Raw genomic sequence first — 22,066 nt, 5'->3', positions numbered from 1 at the left:
TACACAGTTATTACAGCCCCCAGTTCTCTCTCTACAGAGATTTACACAGTTATTACAGCCCCCAGTTCTCTCTCTACAGAGATTTACACAGTTATTACAGCCCCCAGTTCTCTCTCTACAGAGATTTACACAGTTATTACAGCCCCCAGTTCTCTCTCTACAGAGATTTACACAGTTATTACAGCCCCCAGTTCTCTCTCTACAGAGATTTACACAGTTATTACAGCCCCCAGTTCTCTCTCTACAGAGATTTACACAGTTATTACAGCCCCCAGTTCTCTCTCTACAGAGATTTACACAGTTATTACAGCCCCCAGTTCTCTCTCTACAGAGATTTACACAGTTATTACAGCCCCCAGTTCTCTCTCTACAGAGATTTACACAGTTATTACAGCCCCCAGTTCTCTCTCTACAGAGATTTACACAGTTATTACAGCCCCCAGTTCTCTCTCTACAGAGATTTACACAGTTATTACAGCCCCCAGTTCTCTCTCTACAGAGATTTACACAGTTATTACAGCCCCCAGTTCTCTCTCTACAGAGATTTACACAGTTATTACAGCCCCCAGTTCTCTCTCTACAGAGATTTACACAGTTATTACAGCCCCCAGTTCTCTCTCTACAGAGATTTACACAGTTATTACAGCCCCCAGTTCTCTCTCTACAGAGATTTACACAGTTATTACAGCCCCCAGTTCTCTCTCTACAGAGATTTACACAGTTATTACAGCCCCCAGTTCTCTCTCTACAGAGATTTACACAGTTATTACAGCCCCCAGTTCTCTCTCTACAGAGATTTACACAGTTATTACAGCCCCCAGTTCTCTCTCTACAGAGATTTACACAGTTATTACAGCCCCCAGTTCTCTCTCTACAGAGATTTACACAGTTATTACAGCCCCCAGTTCTCTCTCTACAGAGATTTACACAGTTATTACAGCCCCCAGTTCTCTCTCTACAGAGATTTACACAGTTATTACAGCCCCCAGTTCTCTCTCTACAGAGATTTACACAGTTATTACAGCCCCCAGTTCTCTCTCTACAGAGATTTACACAGTTATTACAGCCCCCAGTTCTCTCTCTACAGAGATTTACACAGTTATTACAGCCCCCAGTTCTCTCTCTACAGAGATTTACAGTTATTACAGCCCCCAGTTCTCTCTCGACAGAGATTTACAGTTATTACAGCCCCCAGTTCTCTCTCGACAGAGATTTACAGTTATTACAGCCCCCAGTTCTCTCTCGACAGAGATTTACAGTTATTACAGCCCCCAGTTCTCTCTCTACAGAGATTTACAGTTATTACAGCCCCCAGTTCTCTCTCGACAGAGATTTACAGTTATTACAGCCCCCAGTTCTCTCTCGACAGAGATTTACAGTTATTACAGCCCCCAGTTCTCTCTCGACAGAGATTTACAGTTATTACAGCCCCCAGTTCTCTCTCTACAGAGATTTACAGTTATTACAGCCCCCAGTTCTCTCTCTACAGAGATTTACAGTTATTACAGCCCCCAGTTCTCTCTCTACAGAGATTTACAGTTATTACAGCCCCCAGTTCTCTCTCGACAGAGATTTACAGTTATTACAGCCCCCAGTTCTCTCTCGACAGAGATTTACAGTTATTACAGCCCCCAGTTCTCTCTCGACAGAGATTTACAGTTATTACAGCCCCCAGTTCTCTCTCTACAGAGATTTACAGTTATTACAGCCCCCAGTTCTCTCTCTACAGAGATTTACAGTTATTACAGCCCCCAGTTCTCTCTCTACAGAGATCTACAGTTATTACAGCCCCCAGTTCTCTCTCTACAGAGATGTACAGTTATTACAGCCCCCAGTTCTCTCTCTACAGAGATTTACAGTTATTACAGCCCCCAGTTCTCTCTCTACAGAGATTTACAGTTATTACAGCCCCCAGTTCTCTCTCTACAGAGATTTACAGTTATTACAGCCCCCAGTTCTCTCTCTACAGAGATTTACAGTTATTACAGCCCCCAGTTCTCTCTCTACAGAGATTTACAGTTATTACAGCCCCCAGTTCTCTCTCTACAGAGATTTACAGTTATTACAGCCCCCAGTTCTCTCTCTACAGAGAGCCTGTACAGTTATTACAGCCCCCAGTTCTCTCTCTACAGAGATTTACAGTTATTACAGCCCCCAGTTCTCTCTCTACAGAGATTTACAGTTATTACAGCCCCCAGTTCTCTCTCTACAGAGATTTACAGTTATTACAGCCCCCAGTTCTCTCTCTACAGAGATTTACAGTTATTACAGCCCCCAGTTCTCTCTCTACAGAGATGTACAGTTATTACAGCCCCCAGTTCTCTCTCTACAGAGATGTACAGTTATTACAGCGCCCCAGTTCTCTCTCTACAGAGATTTACAGTTATTACAGCCCCCAGTTCTCTCTCTACAGAGATTTACAGTTATTACAGCCCCCAGTTCTCTCTCTACAGAGATTTACAGTTATTACAGCCCCCAGTTCTCTCTCTACAGAGAGTTCTACAGTTATTACAGCCCCCAGTTCTCTCTCTACAGAGGGTTCTACTGACAGTTATTACAGCCCCCAGTTCTCTCTCTACAGAGGGTTCTACTGACAGTTATTACAGCCCCCAGTTCTCTCTCTACAGAGATCTACAGTTATTACAGCCCCCAGTTCTCTCTCTACAGAGATCTACAGTTATTACAGCCCCCAGTTCTCTCTCTACAGAGATCTACAGTTATTACAGCCCCCAGTTCTCTCTCTACAGAGGGTTCTACTGCCGCCGCTTATCTGGTCACCAAGGATAGTTAGACAAAGCAATGTTACGGCAGTTCTCTTGCCAGGGTAACGGAAGCAAACGGGCCAAAATAGAGCGCTGTCGCACGCACGCACACAGTCTGCACGTCTGATTGCCTCTCCTTCTCGCCAAGAGACACCCTGCCACACACACACACACACACACACACACACACACACACACAGCTTTTCTGCGGAGCCAGCACTTTGGGCTGTGCAGGCATTTCCTAAACTGTCTCCAGTATTCCATAAAGACATGATCCCAGCCAACCAGCTGAACCGGACTAGCCCTTCTCTCTCTCCCTCTCTCTCTCTCTCTCTCTCTCCCTCTCCATTACCACAGCAGAAATGAGGAGGAGGAAGTGGTTTCAGCGCACACACACACACACACAGAGTCTCTAAACCTATCCGTGGAGATTCCTCTGTGCGGGCGAGGTGAAGGGGGCAGCCATGTACCTCGCAGTAAGGCCTCACCCTGATCTGGGGTCAGCTTTTCTAACACTTCCTCGTTTAGAGGCTACAGTGCTAAAGTGATGAATCACCACGTTTCCCACACCGATCATCTCCGTTGAGGTGAGCCTGACCCAAGCCTCAGCACAACAGCTCAATGACAAGTCAACCAACAAAGGCAGTTTCTCTCACTCACTCACACACACACACACACAGCAAACAAGCCTTTGGAGTCAACAGGGGCGAGCTGAGACTCGCAGTAGGAGGACCTCCCAACAGCCTTTCGTCCCCGTCTCAGTATCTGGGAGACTGCTGTGCACATCATTGGCTTGCTCCATGCAGCTGGAACTCATAAAGTACAGTACAAGTAGGCCCGTCCTCCCTCCCTCCCTCCCTGGTCTCCTCCCCCAGGCTAGAGGGGCCCGTCCTCCCTCCCTCCCTGGTCTCCTCCCCCAGGCTAGAGGGGCCCGTCCTCCCTCCCTCCCTCCCTGGTCTCCTCCCCCAGGCTAGAGGGGCCCGTCCTCCCTCCCTCCCTGGTCTCCTCCCCCAGGCTAGAGGGGCCCGTCCTCCCTCCCTCCCTCCCTGGTCTCCTCCCCCAGGCTAGAGGGGCCCGTCCTCCCTCCCTGGTCTCCTCCCCAGGCTAGAGGGGCCCGTCCTCCCTCCCTCCCTGGTCTCCTCCCCCAGGCTAGAGGGGCCCGTCCTCCCTCCCTCCCTCCCTCCCTGGTCTCCTCCCCCAGGCTAGAGGGGCCCGTCCTCCCTCCCTGGTCTCCTCCCCCAGGCTAGAGGGGCCCGTCCTCCCTCCCTCCCTGGTCTCCTCCCCCAGGCTAGAGGGGCCCTCTCAGGCTTATTTATACCCACACGGCCTTATATGGGCAGCTCCCGCAACCGGCAGCAAGCAGCAGGCTGAGGGGTATAAAGTACAGTTTACATACACGCTTCCATCCCTGCTCATCTACGCTCCCCATCATCTATAGCGATCGAATACCAATACTGGCAGCACACCCTTTCCTCAACTCCTCCATTCAGTCCCCTTGTCCCTCCATCCTCCCCGAGCTAAATACACGAGGGAGCGAGGACATTTCCTTCCTCTCCGGCAGTGCGGGGTGAAAGGTCGTGTGTCAGTTTGTTTAGAGATGTTTATGCTTTGCCTACTGTCACAGATCCACTGTAAAACGGAGGGAATCAGAAGCACTTATGGCGAGTTGTCAAAATTTCTCCTCACTTCTCTAACCAACAGTGTTACAACATACCACATTGACTCCCAGCTGCAGACACTGCCAGGCAGGCAGCACACCCGGCCACACCCAGACACACAGGCTCCGATTATCGTTAGGCTGCTCATAGGAACATATAGGACAGCAGGTTACGGACAAGGGGACAGGAGCCCAACAGAGCGGGGCCCATACTCATGCAGGGTATCAGAGTAAGAGTACTGACCTAGGACCAGGTCCCCTCTCATTCATTATGATTAGAAAGGAAAAACTGATCCTAGATCAGCATTCCTACTCAGAGCTGCTTTGTGCATATGGTTCAATACTAGAGTATCCATATTGTCCAACGCAATGACACACACACACACTAACTTTGCAGAAGGGTGAATTGTAATTAAACCCACAATGTGATGCGAGTGTGTGTGGTTTGACTTTGCAATAAATTGAGCAATCTAGGAATGACGAAAGGTGAGGCTTGGAACTGGGCTTCAACAGGGGCCCCACAGAGCAGGCATGAACAAGCACAGCCTCTTTCCAACGGAAGCTCTCAACAGGCTGGGGACAAACGCACTTCACATCGCAACGTCTCTGGAACCTTGTCCCCAACCACTCACAGCGAAGAGTCAGGCTGCTTACATGACAATACACACTTATTTTCACACACACACACCCTGAGGCAGAGAGAGAGAGACAGGGCCTGAACACACAGGGCTTAGCTGGCTCCTCTCCGAAGGGACCAGTCAGGACAGAGTTAGAGGATCAGATGACTGCTGACAGGAGCTTATTGAGAGACACAGGCCTATAGGTGGATCACACTGAAGGAACAGCTCCGTGCAGTAAGAGCAGAGTTAAACCCAACCTGGACGTAGACTTGGGCGTGATATGAATGTACCTCTACATGTCCCATAGAGTGAGCTGAGGCTAGTGTGTGTTTGCCTTCGTTCGCTCTCTCCCTCGCACCCGGGCCAAGCTCTTATCACGCCCTGCTCCGTTTGAAACAGGAAGACTCACATCGGTTGCAGCTGAATGAAAAGCAAAAAGGATTTCAGTGAGTATGTGATAGTACACTGGAATTGCGGTATTGGAAAGTCTCGTTTGAACAGATGCTACGTCAAGTGTAATTACATGTATCAGAAGAGATAAAAGGAGGTCTGTTGGTGCTGGCAGAGGAACTTTGCAATATCCATGTCTAATTCACAGCCCTACATTTAATTGATCCTATCAGTGGTAAACTCATTGTGCTTGTTTGACTAATGGGTTTTCCAATCCAGGGGCTCTACTGTAATTGCGTCGACATTCATCAATCCATTACCTGACAGTCAGAGGAGACACTTCCTACTAGTTTTACTACTACCGCCCCTCCACACCGCCACCTGTGGGTGGGTGGCTGGCCTGCAGATAGAAATATATGACGTAGAACAAACATGCTACACTGGTGGAAGGAGCCTGATCGCGCGAGAGCTCAGCGAAGCGGTCGGTCCTCTTGATCGGGCTACAACCATGACAGCTGGGCATATGGAATCACCTCAGCTTTACTTGTGACCTTCATCTGCAACATTCCACAACGTCATGTCCTGCTGAACGCAGCCCTGTAACAATCCATCTGGCCTGAATATTAGTTTTCCCAATGACCCATACTCTCCCCCTCCCCTCCCCTCCTACATCACGTTGAGTGATTGACAGTACAGGGTTGAGACAACACAAGGACACACCTGGTTGGGATTGCAGTCGGCTTACGGCCCAGGCTGTCATGGAGTGTAGCTGGGTAAAGGTTAACGTGCAGGGCTGGCAGGCTGGCCAATCAGGAAGAGCGGGGGGGGATGGGCAGGCAGGCACAGTGTTGCTGGCCAAGGTCCCAGCGATGGCAACCCCACTGAAAGGAACTAAGTTTATGTACAGTCACTGTATCCAACGTTCCATGCTAGCCTGGTCCCAGATCCGTTTGTGCCGTCTCCACAAAAAGGTGGCAATGACAATGAGGAGTTGGTAAAACAACACAAAACAGATCTGGAACCAGGGTATATCCATGCCTGTTTAACTTCCCAGAGGACCACAATACACACAACAGGAAGGCGGACTGGTAGGGCTCTAGCTGGTACAGAGTGTGTGGGAACCAACCCAGTGTGACACAATAGGTAGGTGTGCCAGCAGAGAGGGAGCACATGGGCCATTTACAGGCTATGAGTGTTGTACAGTCATTGGGTAAAGAAGAACGGCCGGGACGAGACCAGTATCACGGCAAGGAAACAAAACAAAGTGGATTTAACTTCTTTAGGAAAAACGTTCCTAATATTGGAAACAAACCTCATTCTGCTGTCACCCAGAGTCACATTTATTTCCCAAGTTAGAGCACGCAATATTGTACCTGCAGCAGGTTTTTAAAGGACCCAAGAGTGGTCTGCATCGTGTTTTCATTTTTGCACTGGACAAAATATTGCGATACTGGCATCGTCACAGCCCTACAAAGACATGCAGGTCCACAGAGATGGGTCCATAAGGCTACAGGTTATCTACCACAGAAAGGGGCCATTTTCTTAGTGAGCACATACCTCGTTCATCTGAGTAGAGCAGGAGGGCTGGAATACAACGAGCCACAAGTTAATAAGAAAAGTAGTTATGAAGTGCCATACATGCTTATAGCAGGTTACAAAGCATTGTACGTGCAGGCTTTAAGTAAAGTGTTACTGAGAGCAGTACTGAAACTACAGGAGTCTGCAGTCTGGATAGAAGGCATTGAGTCCAAGTGTTGCCCATTTGTTAGAGAAGACGTGGTGACTATCGTGATACAAGGACGCATGTACCACTAAAATGCTTTTACTTTGCACTCCAGTCAGTGAGCTCAAAGTGAACAATGAACAAAATGTTAATTCATAAAAGGCTTTATAAATGCCTATATTGCAATAATACCACAATTCAAATCATGGCATCATACCCATGGATTTTATAGGCTTACTAGGTCAACTGGTACCAATTCCTATGTTTAGTTTAACGGAGCAGAAGTACCACAAAGTGAAGGATTAGCGATGGAAAGAGGATCTCTAAGCCACACCCCCTGTCCTTTCCCTTCCCACAACCCTTTACTCTACCCCTGTCCGTCAGGTTTCTCAGTGTGGGTGTGTGTGGGTGTGTGTGGGTGTGTGTGGGTGTGTGTGGGTGTGTGAGGGGCTAGTGTAGGTCTTGAATTCTGAGAGACATCATACTCTACCAGTCATGCTCACTAGGCACGAAACGGAAAGAAAACTGACCAAAACAGGGAGGTACTATCTGAAACCGTCCAATAACAAAAAGCCCATGTTCCTTTTCTGTTGCGCATCATTTAGAAAAGCTTTGTTACTGTGTGCCTTAATGAACACAATCCAGGTTTGACTGAGCCAGAAGGGTTCCCCAGTCTGAGAGTAGTTTGGTCCTGATAGGAAGCTGGACTTGGTAGCAGGGCGGGGCACTCTACTCTTCGAAGGCCGGGACATTTCTGGTGGAAAAGCCACAGCTAAAAGGAGACAAACTCCAGATCGTCCAGCCGGCTCAGTTTATGACTCACCAGCGTACACGCAGCACTCTACATTGACTCACTACCAGACTCGCATTCTACCAGACTGACTCATTCCATACATACACTCCTCTACCCAATGCTTGACTTGGACTGAAATAGGTGCCGGAACTCATTTTGGGTTCCGGTACTGTTTATATTTAGGTGCAGGAGCTCCACAATACTTTAGAGCTAATATCCTATCAGAGGAAAAGGAGCTCGAGCAGTAGAACATTTGAGGTGGCGGTACTCAGCTCCGGTGAACTCCTGCCCAAGTCAAGCACGGCCTCCACCTCTTCTTCCTTCTCCAAAACCGCTCTCATACGTATACCTCAGACGGCTAACCAATAGTATGTTGACGCGAGCGAGACTCAAAACAAACAAAAAGCAAATGCATACAAAACACATTCTCTCGCTCCTCACTTTTCACCCATTGCTCCCTCGCTCTCTCAGACTTGTCACATGAGCTCCCAAATCAGTAAGTAGTGTGTTTCTCCCACCATTTCCCATCTGTCCGTCTCCGTCGGTCTTTCCCACACCCCTTCCTAGACGACCATATACTTTTGCCATCTAAACAGAAGCAGGCAGTGGCCCAGATTCCATGTCCTCCTCCACTAACTCATGACCGTTGGCAGTTCCACTCCTACCAGGGTGTGAAAATCAGCGTGGCCTCACTGTCTACCACAGTATTTGGTCGTTTATTAGCTGTGGCGAAAGCAGCAGCTACTCTTCCTGCGGTCCACACAGAACATGAAACACTACACAGAAGTCCATCGACGTGACTGTTTTCAGGGCAGCTTGTCCCAGACATGCCCCGTCTCCCTGTTGCTTGGTTTCCAAACTCTGGGCAGAACGTGTGTGACACGCCACACCTGTGAAACCATAGCAACTGAGAAAGTACAGTACTTTTGCAAGCTGTCCCTCGGTCCACTAATTCACAAGGCCTGGACGAATGTTGTCAAGACGTTTTATAATTTCACCAAGAGTTTTCCTATTCTAATACATAATCTCCCTTCTCATCCCCTCTCCATCTTTGTTCATTAGTCTCTAGTACAAATCCAACTGTTCATCATCTGTTCCAACTAACAAGGTAATCCAGCAAACTGCAGTGTTGGTGACTTTGGTGGTGAGTGTTTCATGGGGGGAGGGGGGGTGGGGTGGGTGTCGTCAGAGGTTGACGAAATGGTTCAGGGCCATCAGCCAGGCAGCCATGTTGGGGCCAGGTTTGAGTAGTAAGCCCTGAGAGTTTCCTGTTACAGGTGGAAGAGGCCGAGACTGAAGCAGGTGGAGCCAATAAGTCTCCTGGGGTAAGGCTCTGCAGCACTGACAGCTGCTTCTGTGACAACAGGGTCACAACAAGACGAGGTCTGCAGAGCCACCCATGTCACCACCATTTAGTTCACACACAACACATACTGGCTGGTCACATGTAGCAGCTGATGACAGAAGCATTTGCTGTTGTGGTTGTGGGTCTTTAAATAACATAAAACAGAATTACCCAATGGCAAAGCGATATATGCAAAAAGGAGATTATGCAAACAATGTGGTGGTGTCAAGCAGAGGGTTATATCTGGCTCTGTGAAAGCCGCTGTCAGAGTCTCAAGCTTTGTGAGACCGAGCTGGGAGGTGCCTAAATATCCATAGAGTGCAGACAGCTGGGAAAAAGCTCAACCCCCAAATGGTTCTGCCTTGGGCTAAAACTGGAATCCTTATAGAGTTACTTCTTTTTAGGGAGGGAGGGGGGGAAATCCCAGCATCCCTCTGAGATAGTCTAATGGAAAGTCTTGGCTACAGTTAAACACCAGACAAAATATCCCCAAGACGTTCGTTGTGGGAGAAAGTACTGACAACACCACTGATTGGTTTTAGTGTTTGCCTAACTCAACAATTGAACAAACAAACAAAAATCACCAGGATGTAGCTGTAGGCTTATCTGTTTTTATTACTGTATCTACACATATATAGCCATACGATGTAAGTGGAGAGCAATGCCACATCTCAACCCTGTATACAGTCCTGTTGACATAACCCCAGGTCACCCAATACACTCACACAGCTACCCACAAACCACCAGGCAGCTTAGTGTAGTTAGGTTGTTCAGTATCACTATATGAGCCATCTGGTTGTAACTACTACGATAAGTATTTTGATTCGCAAATGTATGGGATCATGAGGCTATTAGGAGTGGCTGGCTGGCTAGCAGTCAGGACAGGGCATGGATTGGCAACTGTTCAGGTGGTAAAGTTGTTACATCACGCATGGCATGACAGCCAGCCACTCCTAATAGCCTCATGATCCCATACATTTGCGAATCAAAATACTTATCGTAGTAGTTACAACCAGATGGCCTCGTCGCCGACTTCCTACATTGTCACAAATATGAAGCACGCAAACTTCTTCCCGCTACAAAATAACTTTGTAACAGACTGTTTAGAAAACGGAGGGGAAACAAGGTACCTCAAGATACACATACCTTCAATTAGCCGAAGTCAATACGACACAGTAGGTTACTGATGTCTCTTCGCCGGTAGGCTACAAAAAGATGGCAAGCTGTTCTGTCTCTCGTTGAACCCAGATTCAACACCGTCTCTGTGTGACCAGTCCTTTCAGCGGTTCCTCGTTACTGATCCAACAAGCAACTGCAATCTGGCGGCTGTAGTTCTAGTGAAGGTTTTTTCGCCACAGCCTTAGTAGCCAAGACTAGCCACCACTATTCATCTATTTAAAATGATCTTACACTTTCTTTCTTTTTTTAAGAGTAACGTTGTCTAGGAAATACACTTCAAATATACAACAGCAGTAGTTTTAAGCCATTAAAAAAATGATGATTATATTATTCTGAGTATTTGAGTCCCCTGGTGAGTCGTGGAACATGTCAGTAATTTCCCCTCCCTCTTTCAAACACTCAACAGCCCTTATGCTGCATTCATAACCTATTAGGAACGTGGTAGTTACCAGTTGTGAAGTGATAAATACAAGTTGGATGCATTCACGTGCTTTGAACTCGTTGAAAAACGCCGATTGGCTAATGATCAACAAGCTGCATTAACCATAAACTAAAAGAACAGCTATCATGCTTGTAAAAGCAAAGTGAATTCTAAATGCCTGTGAAACCTTAGCCTGTGTATTTTTTGTTTAAATGTGTATACCCCTGTGTATAAAGTTTGTCTGTGTTATTTGGTATATTGTGTTATATTCGTATAAAAGTCATGGTTGTAAACAAATGATCATATTCCAAAAACATATAATCGATTGCTTTTTTTGAATATTTTTTGTTGTTACAGTAAACTGCTTAAAATTATTTTATCAAGAGGTAATTTCCTTAGTATGTGACGACAGAGGTCAGCGAGTGGGAAAGTCGGAGCGCAGAAGTTATATGTGGCAATCACATGGTAACTGGTTATAATTATGCACGTGCCACGTTCAACCAGTTAGCAAGTCAGACATTTTGGAGTTTCCTAGATCCAACTAGCACATTAACGGGGCAATAGACGACTTTCCCACTTGCAAGTATGACTTGGAGGGGCATTCAAGTGGATTTTCCCAGTCGTATATGGTAAATACTACCTTGACACTTGGCTATGAACGCAGCAGAGATACCAGGAAGTTCTCGAGACCCATCCCACAGACTTAAGGAGTGATATAATTTGTTTTACATCAAACTGTTTTCAACAGGCGTAACACTTAATAGGCTATATGGGAAGTAGTCTATGCATTGTTTGCATTGGATAGCCCTGTGTGAACCTAATGTTGCACTGTGAGAGCACACTTCCTTGCTTTGATTAGCCTATTCAATGTTTGCCTATATGGATTGTATGCCTATAGGGATGTTTGCCTATAGCTCCTACCCCAAGAATAACATGGGTTGAGAGTGTCTGTAAATATTGTTGTACTGGTGAGAATACGCCGTTGAAAATGATCCTGAATGAGAAAAGAAAAACCGCCGACGGCATTCAACTCACTTTCCCTCCGCTGACTTTGTAGTAGTGTTCTTCTACCCTCTACTGTCAATAGACCTGTCACTACACCTTCTGTCCACGTTCTACAATAGACCTGTCACTACACCTTCTGTCCACGTTCTACAATGCATTGCGTGGTTCTTGGAAAGGGTGTGGCCGCCATGCGCGTTTTTAATCAGATCTGTGGCAGCAAGTTCAACAATTTGATATTGCTATAAATGTTAATGTTATTCTAGTATATTATGACATTCTACTTGTCATAGTATGCTACAGGTCGGAGGCATGTACACCTTAACAAAAGTCCACTGTCAGCATTGCTTTATTATTGTCAGCATTTTTAATGGTGTCATATTACACCACCTCTTCCCATGTGAAGGTGACCTTTGCAGTTCAATTGCCTGCCTGTATGTGATAATGGACTGCAATATGGCACCCCTGCCAGAGGGGGTAGTGATCGATTCAGTACTGTAGCCCACCTCTCTCTCTCTCTCACTCTCACTCTCACACCACCGAGTTTTGCTAGCCGTCCTCACTCTGCTTTAGTTATGCTGGGAGGAAAGCTTGTATCCTGTTGACAAGGCCCTGTTCATTGGAAAGACAGACTGTACTCCAGGGAGTGTCTCTGTCTCTCGCCACAGAATCTGTGTGAAACTGGAAGAGGGCATTGTTCCTTTCTCGATAAGGAATGAGAAAATAGTGTATATGATATGCCTACTCATTAACTCGTACACTACACGCGCCTTCAGTTCACAAGTCCACATGTTCAATCACACACACACACAATCAGAGGCACAAGAGGGTGATGTGACCGCGGTGGAATGTTGGGATGCATGGGAAACGCATGTGCTGTTCAGGAATTTCTCTGTCTTTTCCTCCCCTACATTCTGTACCATTCCCGTCATTAGCCATTCCTGCTCACTGAACGAACATACGGCTCAAACTGAACATGATGAACTAAGATTTATCAGATGAAGTTAATAACGTCTCACCGGGTGGACGCTCGAGATCTCTATCTATTCCTAAGATCCAAGTTGGTCAAAGTTGGTTTGTGTACTAGTCCAACATTCCATGAACCTGCACTGCTTTCTATGGCACAGCCTGTTGTTTCACCATATGCTGTCTGATTTAAAGCCCCACACCCTGCATTCCTTAGATTGTGTGAACAGGAGACTCAGTCCCACTCGCTCTATCACCACTCTCTCACATTCACCAGGAACTTGTGCAATCCCCATTCCATAGAGAAACATGTCACTCTTCTTTACATTGCTAATGTGTTATGTTAATATCATTATTTAAGTGGCAATCGACCATTCAGTTGGTTTGGATGTTCTTATTGTTTCTAATTTGTTTATTCAAATTGCCTTTCCGCCATTCATTTTCTGTTGTATACTTTTCTGAATCTGTATTTACATTGGATGACGTTTTCACACCCCTTCACACCTCTCCAAACACACTGACGTAGCCAGCACATTATGAGCCCCATGTAAGATTTTTCACTTGGCACTCTGCTGGACCGGCATGCACGATCAATGGCCTAGCAGGTGTTTTCTGACTGCGGGCACTGAGTGGAAAAATCGAATGAGGATGATATCGATTGCACTCTGTCAAGCCAACTATTTGGCACAAACAAATTTACCGTACATAGTCAAGCCGCTTGGAGGTTGCTGAGGGGAGGACGGCTCACAATAATGGCTGGAACGGAGCGAATGGAATGGCATCAAACACATGGAAACCATTACCACAAGCCTGTTCTCCCCAATTAAGGTGCCACCAACCTCCTGTGGTCAAGCCAAAACCAGAGTGAGCGGCCAAGGTGACCAACTGTTTCCCCGTGCACAGTGAACCTCTAAAAGGATACACCAGCTCAACTTCCACACAGGCTGATCCTAGCCTAGTCCCAGATATGTTTGTGATGTCTCGCTAAGGTTGGCAAAGTTAGCTAGACAGCACAAACAGATCTAGGACCAGGCTAGGGAAATCCTACTCTTGGATATCGAGTTATTTAAAGTGGATGAGGAGTGAGCAGATTGAGTGGATGGACTCACCTTGGTGCAGCTGTGGCAGAAGCTCTCTCCGTTCTTCCCTGGGGACAGGATGATCTCACCTGTAGGGATCAACTGGATCCTCAGCTCCATCATGGTCGCTCTCTCTCTCTCTCTCTCTTTCCTTCTCTCTTTCTCGATCCCTCGCTCTCTGTCTCTCTCTGTCCTCTGTCCACTTACTCGGTCCTTCTGACGGCGTAGCAATGAATTCCCCCCTCGCACGTTTGGAAAAATTCCTCCCCTTAGCGTCGGTGAGAGGAATAAGGCTGTTTCTGTTACACTGTCAATAGAAAGAATGAAAAGTAAAACTAAAGTAGAAAAATATGATTTTACTGGCCGCACATACAGTGATTTACATGTATGCTTCTTTTCTCAGTTATCAAACGAGGCCAAGACAGTCAAAGCACAAGGATGTTTCCTGCTTCTGTGCAGAGTGTTCTAGTGCGAATTCCCCCTTAGCAGGCAAAGGATATGTGTTGATGGTCACAGTGTCAGGCTCTCTTTCCACAGCCGGCCCAGCAGTATAATTGATGTCCCTGCACACCAGATCGCTGTGGCGCAATGCACTCAGGGCTTCCTCCTGGACCCATGCATCCTGTCTCGGACGTTCCCAACGTTCACAGGGTAAACACCAGAGGAACCCACTCTCTTTCCTCACGTTTCCCCTGGATATTTGTATTACATTTTTTTTTTTTTTACCTTTATATTCAACTAGACAAGTCATTTAATAACTAATTCTTCTCTACAATGACGGCCTACTTGTAAAGCCCCTTGTACAACTGTGAGACATGCGTAAACGCCACATGCCTCCCCCACCTTTCCAAAAATAAATAAGACTTGTGCCTCTTGTGTTTCTAGTGTCTTCGGTTTCCTCTTCCCAAGGGGTAGACAGATGAACCCATTGATCTTTGCTGTGACACTGACTGCCCTCAGTGCCCTGTGACCCCTCCCAAGGTTCCTGTTTGTTCCTTCGACCATCATCCCCTCAGCATCTTCTCAGCATCCTCTCAGTCACACCCTTTAAAAGCTGCCCTCCCTGGACCACTGACGTCCAGGGATCTCAGCAATGCCACCGCACAATATTAATTATCAACACTGATATGGATTGAACATCAATGATAGATTGAGTTTTGCTGAGTCTGGAGTTATAGCATGGGTTTGGGTGGATAAGTGGCGAAGGAAAAGTGGCTCTATATTACTGTATGTTTTGGGTCATCAATATGGTCAGTTAGTGGTGGGATTTGTGGTGAGGGTGACAGAATATGTATAGAAACTGATTGTGGTGAATAGTGTTTTGGGGAAAGTGTGTGTGGTGTAGTGGGCTGTGGGCAGTTTCTCTTCTATAACTTCTGTTTCTGTTCCTTCATATCCTCCATCACAGTGTTCCCTAGATGTGTGTGTTCATCACGATTTGTGTACGGCCTTGTGAATATGCAGATATGTTTGTGAGAGCATGGCTGTTTGTACAGTGCATTCGGAAAGTATTCAGACCCCTTCCCTTTTTCCACATTTTGTTACGTTACAGCTTTATTCTAAAATGGATTTAAAAGCAAAAACAGGTTTTTAGAAATGTTTGTACATTTATTAAAAATAAAAAACTTATCTTATTTACATAAGTATTCAGACCTTTTTCTATGAGACTTGAAATTGAGCTCAGGTGCATCCTGTTTCCATTCATCATCCTTGAGATGTTTTTACAACTGTATTGGAGTCCACCTGTAGTAAATTCAATTGATTGGACATGATTTGGAAAGGCACACACCTGTCTATATAAGGTCCCACAGTTGACAGTGCATGTCAGAGCAAAACCCAAGCAATGAGGTCGAAGGAATTGTCCATAGAGCTACGAGACAGGATTGTGTTGAGGCACAGATCTGGGAAAGGGTACCAAAAAATGTGTGCAGCATTGAAGGTCCCCAAGAACACAATGGCCTCCATCATTCTTAAATGGAAGAAGTTTGGAACCACCAAGACACTTCCTAGAGCTGGCCCAAACTGAGCAATCGGGGGAGAAGGGCCGTGGTCACTCTGACAGAGCTCCAGAGATCCTCTATGGAGATGGGAGAACCTTCCAGAAGGACAACCATCTCTGCAGCACTCCACCAATCAGGCATTATGGTAGATTTGCCAGACGGAAGCCACTCCTCAGTAAAAGGCACATGACAGCCCACTTGGAGTTTGCCAAAAGGCACCTAAAGGACTCTCAGACCATGAGAATCAAGATTCTCTCTTCTGATGAAACCAAGATTGAACTCTTTGGCCTGAATGCCAAGCATCACATCTGGAGGAAACCTGGCACCATTCTTTTGGTGAAGCATGGTGGTGGCAGCATCATGATTTGGGGATGTTTTTCAGTGGCAGGGACTGGGAGACTAGTCAGGATCGAGGGAAAGATGAATGGGGCAAAGTACAGAGAGATCCTTGATGAAAACCTGCTCCAAAGCTCTCAGGACCTAAGACTGGGGCCATGGTTCACCTTCCAACAGGACAACAGCTCTAAGCACACAGCCAAGACAGTGCAGGAGTGGCTTCGGGACAAGTCCCTGAATGTCCTTGAGTGGCCCAACCAGAGCCCGGACTTCAACCCGATCGAACATCTCTGGAGAGACCTGAAAATAGCTGTGCAGCAATGCTCCCCATCCAACCTGACACAGCTTGAGAGGATCTGCAGAGAAGAATGGGAGAAACTCCCCAAATACATGTGTGCCACGCTTGTAGTGTCATACCCAAGAAGACTCAAGTCTGTAATCACTGCTAAAGGTGCTTCAACAAAGTTCTGAGTAAAGGGTCTGAATACTTATGTAAATGTGATATTTCTTTTTTTTTTTATACATTTGCAAAAATGTCTAAAAAACAGTTTTTTCTTTGTCATTATGGGGTATTCTGTGTAGATTGATGAGGGGGGGAAATTATTTAATACATTTTAGAATAAGGCTGTAACGTAACAAAATGTGGGAAAAAGTCAAGGGGTCTGAATACTTTCCAAAGCACTGTACATGTGGTGGTAGTGGGCCCTTGGTGTATGCCTTCCTACAGTGTCTGGGGGGCTGCTGAGATGGGAAGTGACAGTGACACACATCCTTTGACCTGTGACATGCGCCCGAGGTTTTCCTGATTGCTGGGCATCAACAGGAAACAGTGGCCTTGCCGCAGCAAGACCTCAGGCCATGCTCAGCCTAGCAGACTGTTATGGATGAGAAGAGAGAGAGAACACACACTGATGTCCCTGAAACATACTGGGAAGAGTAAGAACTGTAACAGAAGGCAACCAGAACCAGAAATGGACATTAAAAAAGGTTCATTTGGCAAAGCATCGAAAGTGATGACCTTTTGAATTACCCTCTATGTAGCATGACTTTGCTTATGAATAAAATGTCAAGCATTTACGTATTGTTTATGAAGACTTATTGATTTCCCTATAAAGCCTTTATACGTTGTGGTTTGTTGATAGTGTGTGTACTTTTCTGAGACGTTTTTCAAGTTCAAGGATATAGTTTGTTGTTTACACTGATCACAGATAAGATATTATGAGTTTCCAAAAACAATGCAGAAGATAGTTATTAATTAACAGAAGACAGGCTCAAGGTCCTTTCCTGGCTGAAGGTTTCCTACACACACTTCCTCTTTCTCAATGCTGTCCATCCTTCAACACACAAGGCGAAGGAGGCCCAACTCTCTCCCTCTCTCTCTCTCTTTCTCTCTATGCTGGTCTAAACCATCTTTCGTGTCCTATCCGCTCACGCTGTAAGGGTGATATGAGGTGTGTGTGTGTGTGTGTGTGTCAGAACCTGCAGCTGTTATAGTAGTGTGTGTCAAGGTGAGCCAGGCGCAGTGGGAGAACTCCTACACGACGGGCTAGTGTTCCTGAACTAGGCGTGGACACAACTTGTCACTGACAGAGATGTCTTTAAGGAAGTAGAGAGGGAATCGCATCCTGTTTGTGTGAGAGAGAGAGCCAGGGGCCAATCTGTGAGTAAAGGGCATGTGGGCATGGCAACGAGAAAGGGCAAGGAGGGGTAGGGCAGAGGTTCAAAAATATACTGTGTACTGAAGTAACTAACTAGAATAGGCTAGTGCTATCTCCCAGGGGTGACTGGAAATAGCCATTCCTATTTTTAACACTAAAAAGGAAATCCCTAATATTTCCATGCCGTTTGTTCCTTCAGTCTGCTCAAAAGCAGTTATCAGCCTCCGACAACGCAGGATTCAGCAGCGCCGTTTCCACAGGAAAGCACGCGACGCCAAATAGGCTACCACTCAAGCACCAGCCCAAAGAACTGTCCTCACACTACATTTCCCTAGAAATGTTCTGAACGTACTTAATAAAATGTGTATTTTAATTAGATGACACTGTATTTTGGTACTGTATTTTTTTAATCTTTCTTACATTTCCCCTAGAGTAGGTTATTTTTGCCTTAAACTTTGATTGGGGCCAAATTCGTGCCAATTAGAGCTAATCTTTTTTATCTAGTGCTAGCAATTGCTGCCCTCTTGTGGGTTCAGATAAAAACACAGCTTTATTCACACCATGAGTCTTAAAATGAATGTGAAATGAATGATGTTGTCATGGTAAATCTACTGTACACACATATCTAAAGCCTCCACTGAAGTCAGGAGAATGAAAGCACGCACCACCAGCTAAAACCAGAATCCACCAATGTATAGCTCAAAAAGGCTACAAGCAACTATAGGCCTAAGCCAGAGGTAGTAGCTACAGTGCCTTGCAAAAGTATTCATCCCCCTCTGTGTTTTTCCTATTTTGTTGCATTACAACCTGTAATTTAAATTGACTTTAATTTGGATTTAATGTAATGGACATACACAAAGTAGTCTAAATTGGTGAAGTGAAATGAAAAAAAGAACGTAAAGAAAAGAAAAGAAAAGTGGTGCGTGCATATGTATTCACCCCCTTTGCTATGAAGCCCCTAAATAAGATCTGGTGCAACCAATTACCTTCAGAAGTCACATAATTAGTTAAATAAAGTCCACCTGAACATCCCACTGAGCACCATTAAATCCACTCGAGTGGTTTAAGGGGAAACATTTAAATGTCTTGGAATGGCCTAGTCAAAGGCCAGACCTCAATTCAATTGAGAATCTGTGGTATGACTTAAAGATTGCTGTACACAAGCGGAACCCATCCAACTTGAAGGAGCTGGAGCAGTTTTGCCTTGAAGAATGGGCAAAATCCCAGTGGGTAGATGTGCCAAGCTTATAGAGACATACCCTAAGAGACTTGCAGCTGTAATTGCTGCAAAAGGTGTCTCTACAAAGTATTGACTTTGGGGGGGTGAATAATAATGCACGCTCAAGTTTTCAGTTTTTTTGTATTATTTCTTGTTTGTTTCACAAGAAAAAATATTTTGCATCTTCAAAGTGGTAGGCATGTTCTGTTAGTCAAATGATACAAGCCCCCCAAAAATAATTTTTTATTCCAGATTGTAAGGCAACAAAATAGTAAAAATGCCAAGGGGGGTGAATACTTTCGCCAGCCTCTGTAGGTGAGTAGTCTCCATACACACCAGGTAAACAACACATTACACACAGAAGGAAAAACTGTGTTTTGAGAAGGACTGAAGTATGAAAGCTGAGAAATCAAGAATAGTCAAATCAATAAAAACTCAACAAACTTTTTGAAAAGGCATGTTTTAGTGCTGCCGTATACCAGATAATGATTGTATGAAAGAACAGCATATATTTTTGTCCCAATGCAGAAGTGTTGCCAGCACTGATGAGCCTGGTCTTTTTTTAGTGTTCCTCTGCATTATGAAAGGCAGATTAAAGAGAAAAAGTGCTAAAAGCTGAATGAAGTGTCTCTTTTAATCAGGCTCCATTCATATGGGTTTTCTGTTAGCTCCATAGACTGGACATTAGAGGAATCACTCAAGTATTGACTGTACACATCAGATACATAGACTGAGTGTACAAAACATTAGGAAGACCTTCCTAATATTGAGTCGCACTCCCTTTTGCTCTCAGAACAGCCTCAATTAGTCAGGCATGGACTCTATAAGGTATCGAAAGCGTTCCACATGGATGCTGGCCCATATTGACTCCAATGCTTCCCACAGCTGTGTCAAGTTGGCTGGATGTCCTTTTGATGGTGGACCATTCTTGATGTGCCTGCCACCTACTACCATACCCCGTTCAAAGGCACTTAAATCTTTTTTTCTTGCTCATTCACCCTCTGAATGGCACACATACAAACCACGTCTCAATTGTCTCAAGGCTTAAAAATCCTTCTTTATCCTGTCTCCTCCCCTTCATCTACACTGATTAAAGTGGATTTAAGAAGTGACATCAATAAGGGATCATTGCTTTCACCTGGTCAGTCTATGTCATGGAAAGAGCAGGTGTTCATAATGTCTTGTACACTCCGCTTACAACATGCTTAATGATCAAATCAGTCTCCTATTTTACATGTCATCTATAATCTACAGCCGTCCTAGGTCTGATGAACAGATCTCAGGTGGGGGGGGGGAATGGGAAAGTGAAGAGGAAAACAGAGTGTGAGGAGAAGGAAAGTATTCCCAGCAGAACTCCTGCCCGTCAGTCCATTCATATTTGACCCCCAGGTGAGGTCAGACATATTCCCAGCAGAACTCCTGCCCGTCAGTCCATTTATATTTGACCCCCAGGTGAGGTCAGACATATTCCCAGCAGAACTCCTGCCCGTCAGTCCATTCATATTTGACCCCCAGGTGAGGTCAGACATATTCCCAGCAGAACTCCTGCCCGTCAGTCCATTCATATTTGACCCCTCAGGTGAGGTCAGACATATTCCCAGCAGAACTCCTGCCCGTCAGTCCATTCATATTTGACCCCTCAGGTGAGGTCAGACATATTCCCAGCAGAACTCCTGCCCGTCAGTCCATTCATATTTGACCCTCAGGTGAGGTCAGACATATTCCCAGCAGAACTCCTGCCCGTCAGTCCATTCATATTTGACCCTCAGGTGAGGTCAGACATATTCCCAGCAGAACTCCTGCCCGTCAGTCCATTCATATTTGACCCTCAGGTGAGGTCAGACATATTCCCAGCAGAACTCCTGCCCGTCAGTCCATTCATATTTGACCCTCAGGTGAGGTCAGACATATTCCCAGTTTGGGATCATCATGATAAGTACAAAATATTTCCCAAAATGTCCGATTTTCACAAATGCCTTACCTGTTTTCTATTCCTCACAATGCAATATACATACACAGTCAACAGATCACCTTTGATCTCTTATCTCAAATATCTAATGTAGTTTCACCTGAGTTTCAGTGGAAGCATCCTCTGTATGCACACGTCTTGTCCTCCGGGGGTTACTGAAGGAGCTGCTCCTGCGTCACCCTAAAACCGGTGAGGAGAGTAGGAGTCTGGACAGCATAAGCACACAGTTGTATGAGCTGGAGAATGCTGTATGACTGCCTTATTATACATTGAATACTAACTGAAGGGTTGGCACTGTCTTCAACAATCCTGACAGTCATATTCATCCAATAACAGAGGTAAACACCAACCAATGGAGGCAAGGGTGTGTCATTCCAAGGAGATATGTCACTTTGACCTGCCAATGGACTTCAGACAGCTGGAGAGCGGGTTGGATGGATTTGCACCAGATCAATTCAGAATGTGAGATCTATCTTTCATTCATTTGGTGGAAGTGCAAAGACTTTGGAGGTCATTCTCTTGTGTCTTTCTGTGTGTCCCAGCCAGGCCTCTCTCCACAGGCCTCTCTCCACAGGCCTCTCTCCACAGGGCTATCTCCACAGGCCTCTCTCCACAGGGCTATCTCCACAGGCCTCTCTCCACAGGCCTCTCTCCACAAGCCTCTCTCCACAGGCCTCTCTCCACAGGCCTCTCTCCACAGGGCTATCTCCACAGGCCTCTCTCCACAGGCCTCTCTCCACAGGGCTATCTCCACAGGGCTATCTCCGCAGGTTTCTGTCAAGTGTGTAAGCGAAGAAGCAACCTCTACAGGAGAGTCTTTGAGCAGTTTGATAAGGACAGGGATGGACTGCTTTCTCTCGAGGTAAATCCAAATGAAATGGCACCATGTAACGTGGCTCCCCCACCACAGCGGATGGTCTGAGAGGAACCCCCACCAGCAGGCGCCT

The 22,066-nt window shown here is 45.9% G+C and overlaps 1 protein-coding gene across 3 annotated transcripts in view; it reads right to left on the bottom strand.

Annotated features, from left to right (window-relative positions):
* LOC106612655 (unconventional myosin-Ic) overlaps positions 1 to 14,396 on the bottom strand; it is a 59,072-nt gene extending 44,676 nt beyond the window's left edge. Inside the window, exon 1 of one of the 3 annotated variants that reach the window (XM_045724414.1) lies at positions 13,968 to 14,396. In XM_045724414.1, coding sequence (XP_045580370.1) covers positions 13,968 to 14,060 — 93 coding nt within the window. In that variant the 5' untranslated portion in view covers positions 14,061 to 14,396. Of the gene's footprint in view, positions 1 to 10,436; positions 10,888 to 13,967 lie in introns of those variants that run through there. The other 2 variants (XM_014214041.2, XM_014214045.2) reach the window with 2 other exon arrangements.
* Between the last annotated feature and the right edge of the window lie 7,670 nt (positions 14,397 to 22,066).

This window comes from Salmo salar, chromosome ssa09 (genome assembly GCF_905237065.1).
Source record: "Salmo salar chromosome ssa09, Ssal_v3.1, whole genome shotgun sequence".
In the NCBI taxonomy this organism is placed as follows: Eukaryota; Metazoa; Chordata; class Actinopteri; order Salmoniformes; family Salmonidae; genus Salmo; species Salmo salar.
The sequence above is the reverse complement of the archived record's forward strand: the minus strand, read 5'-3'. Positions and strand labels throughout refer to the sequence as shown.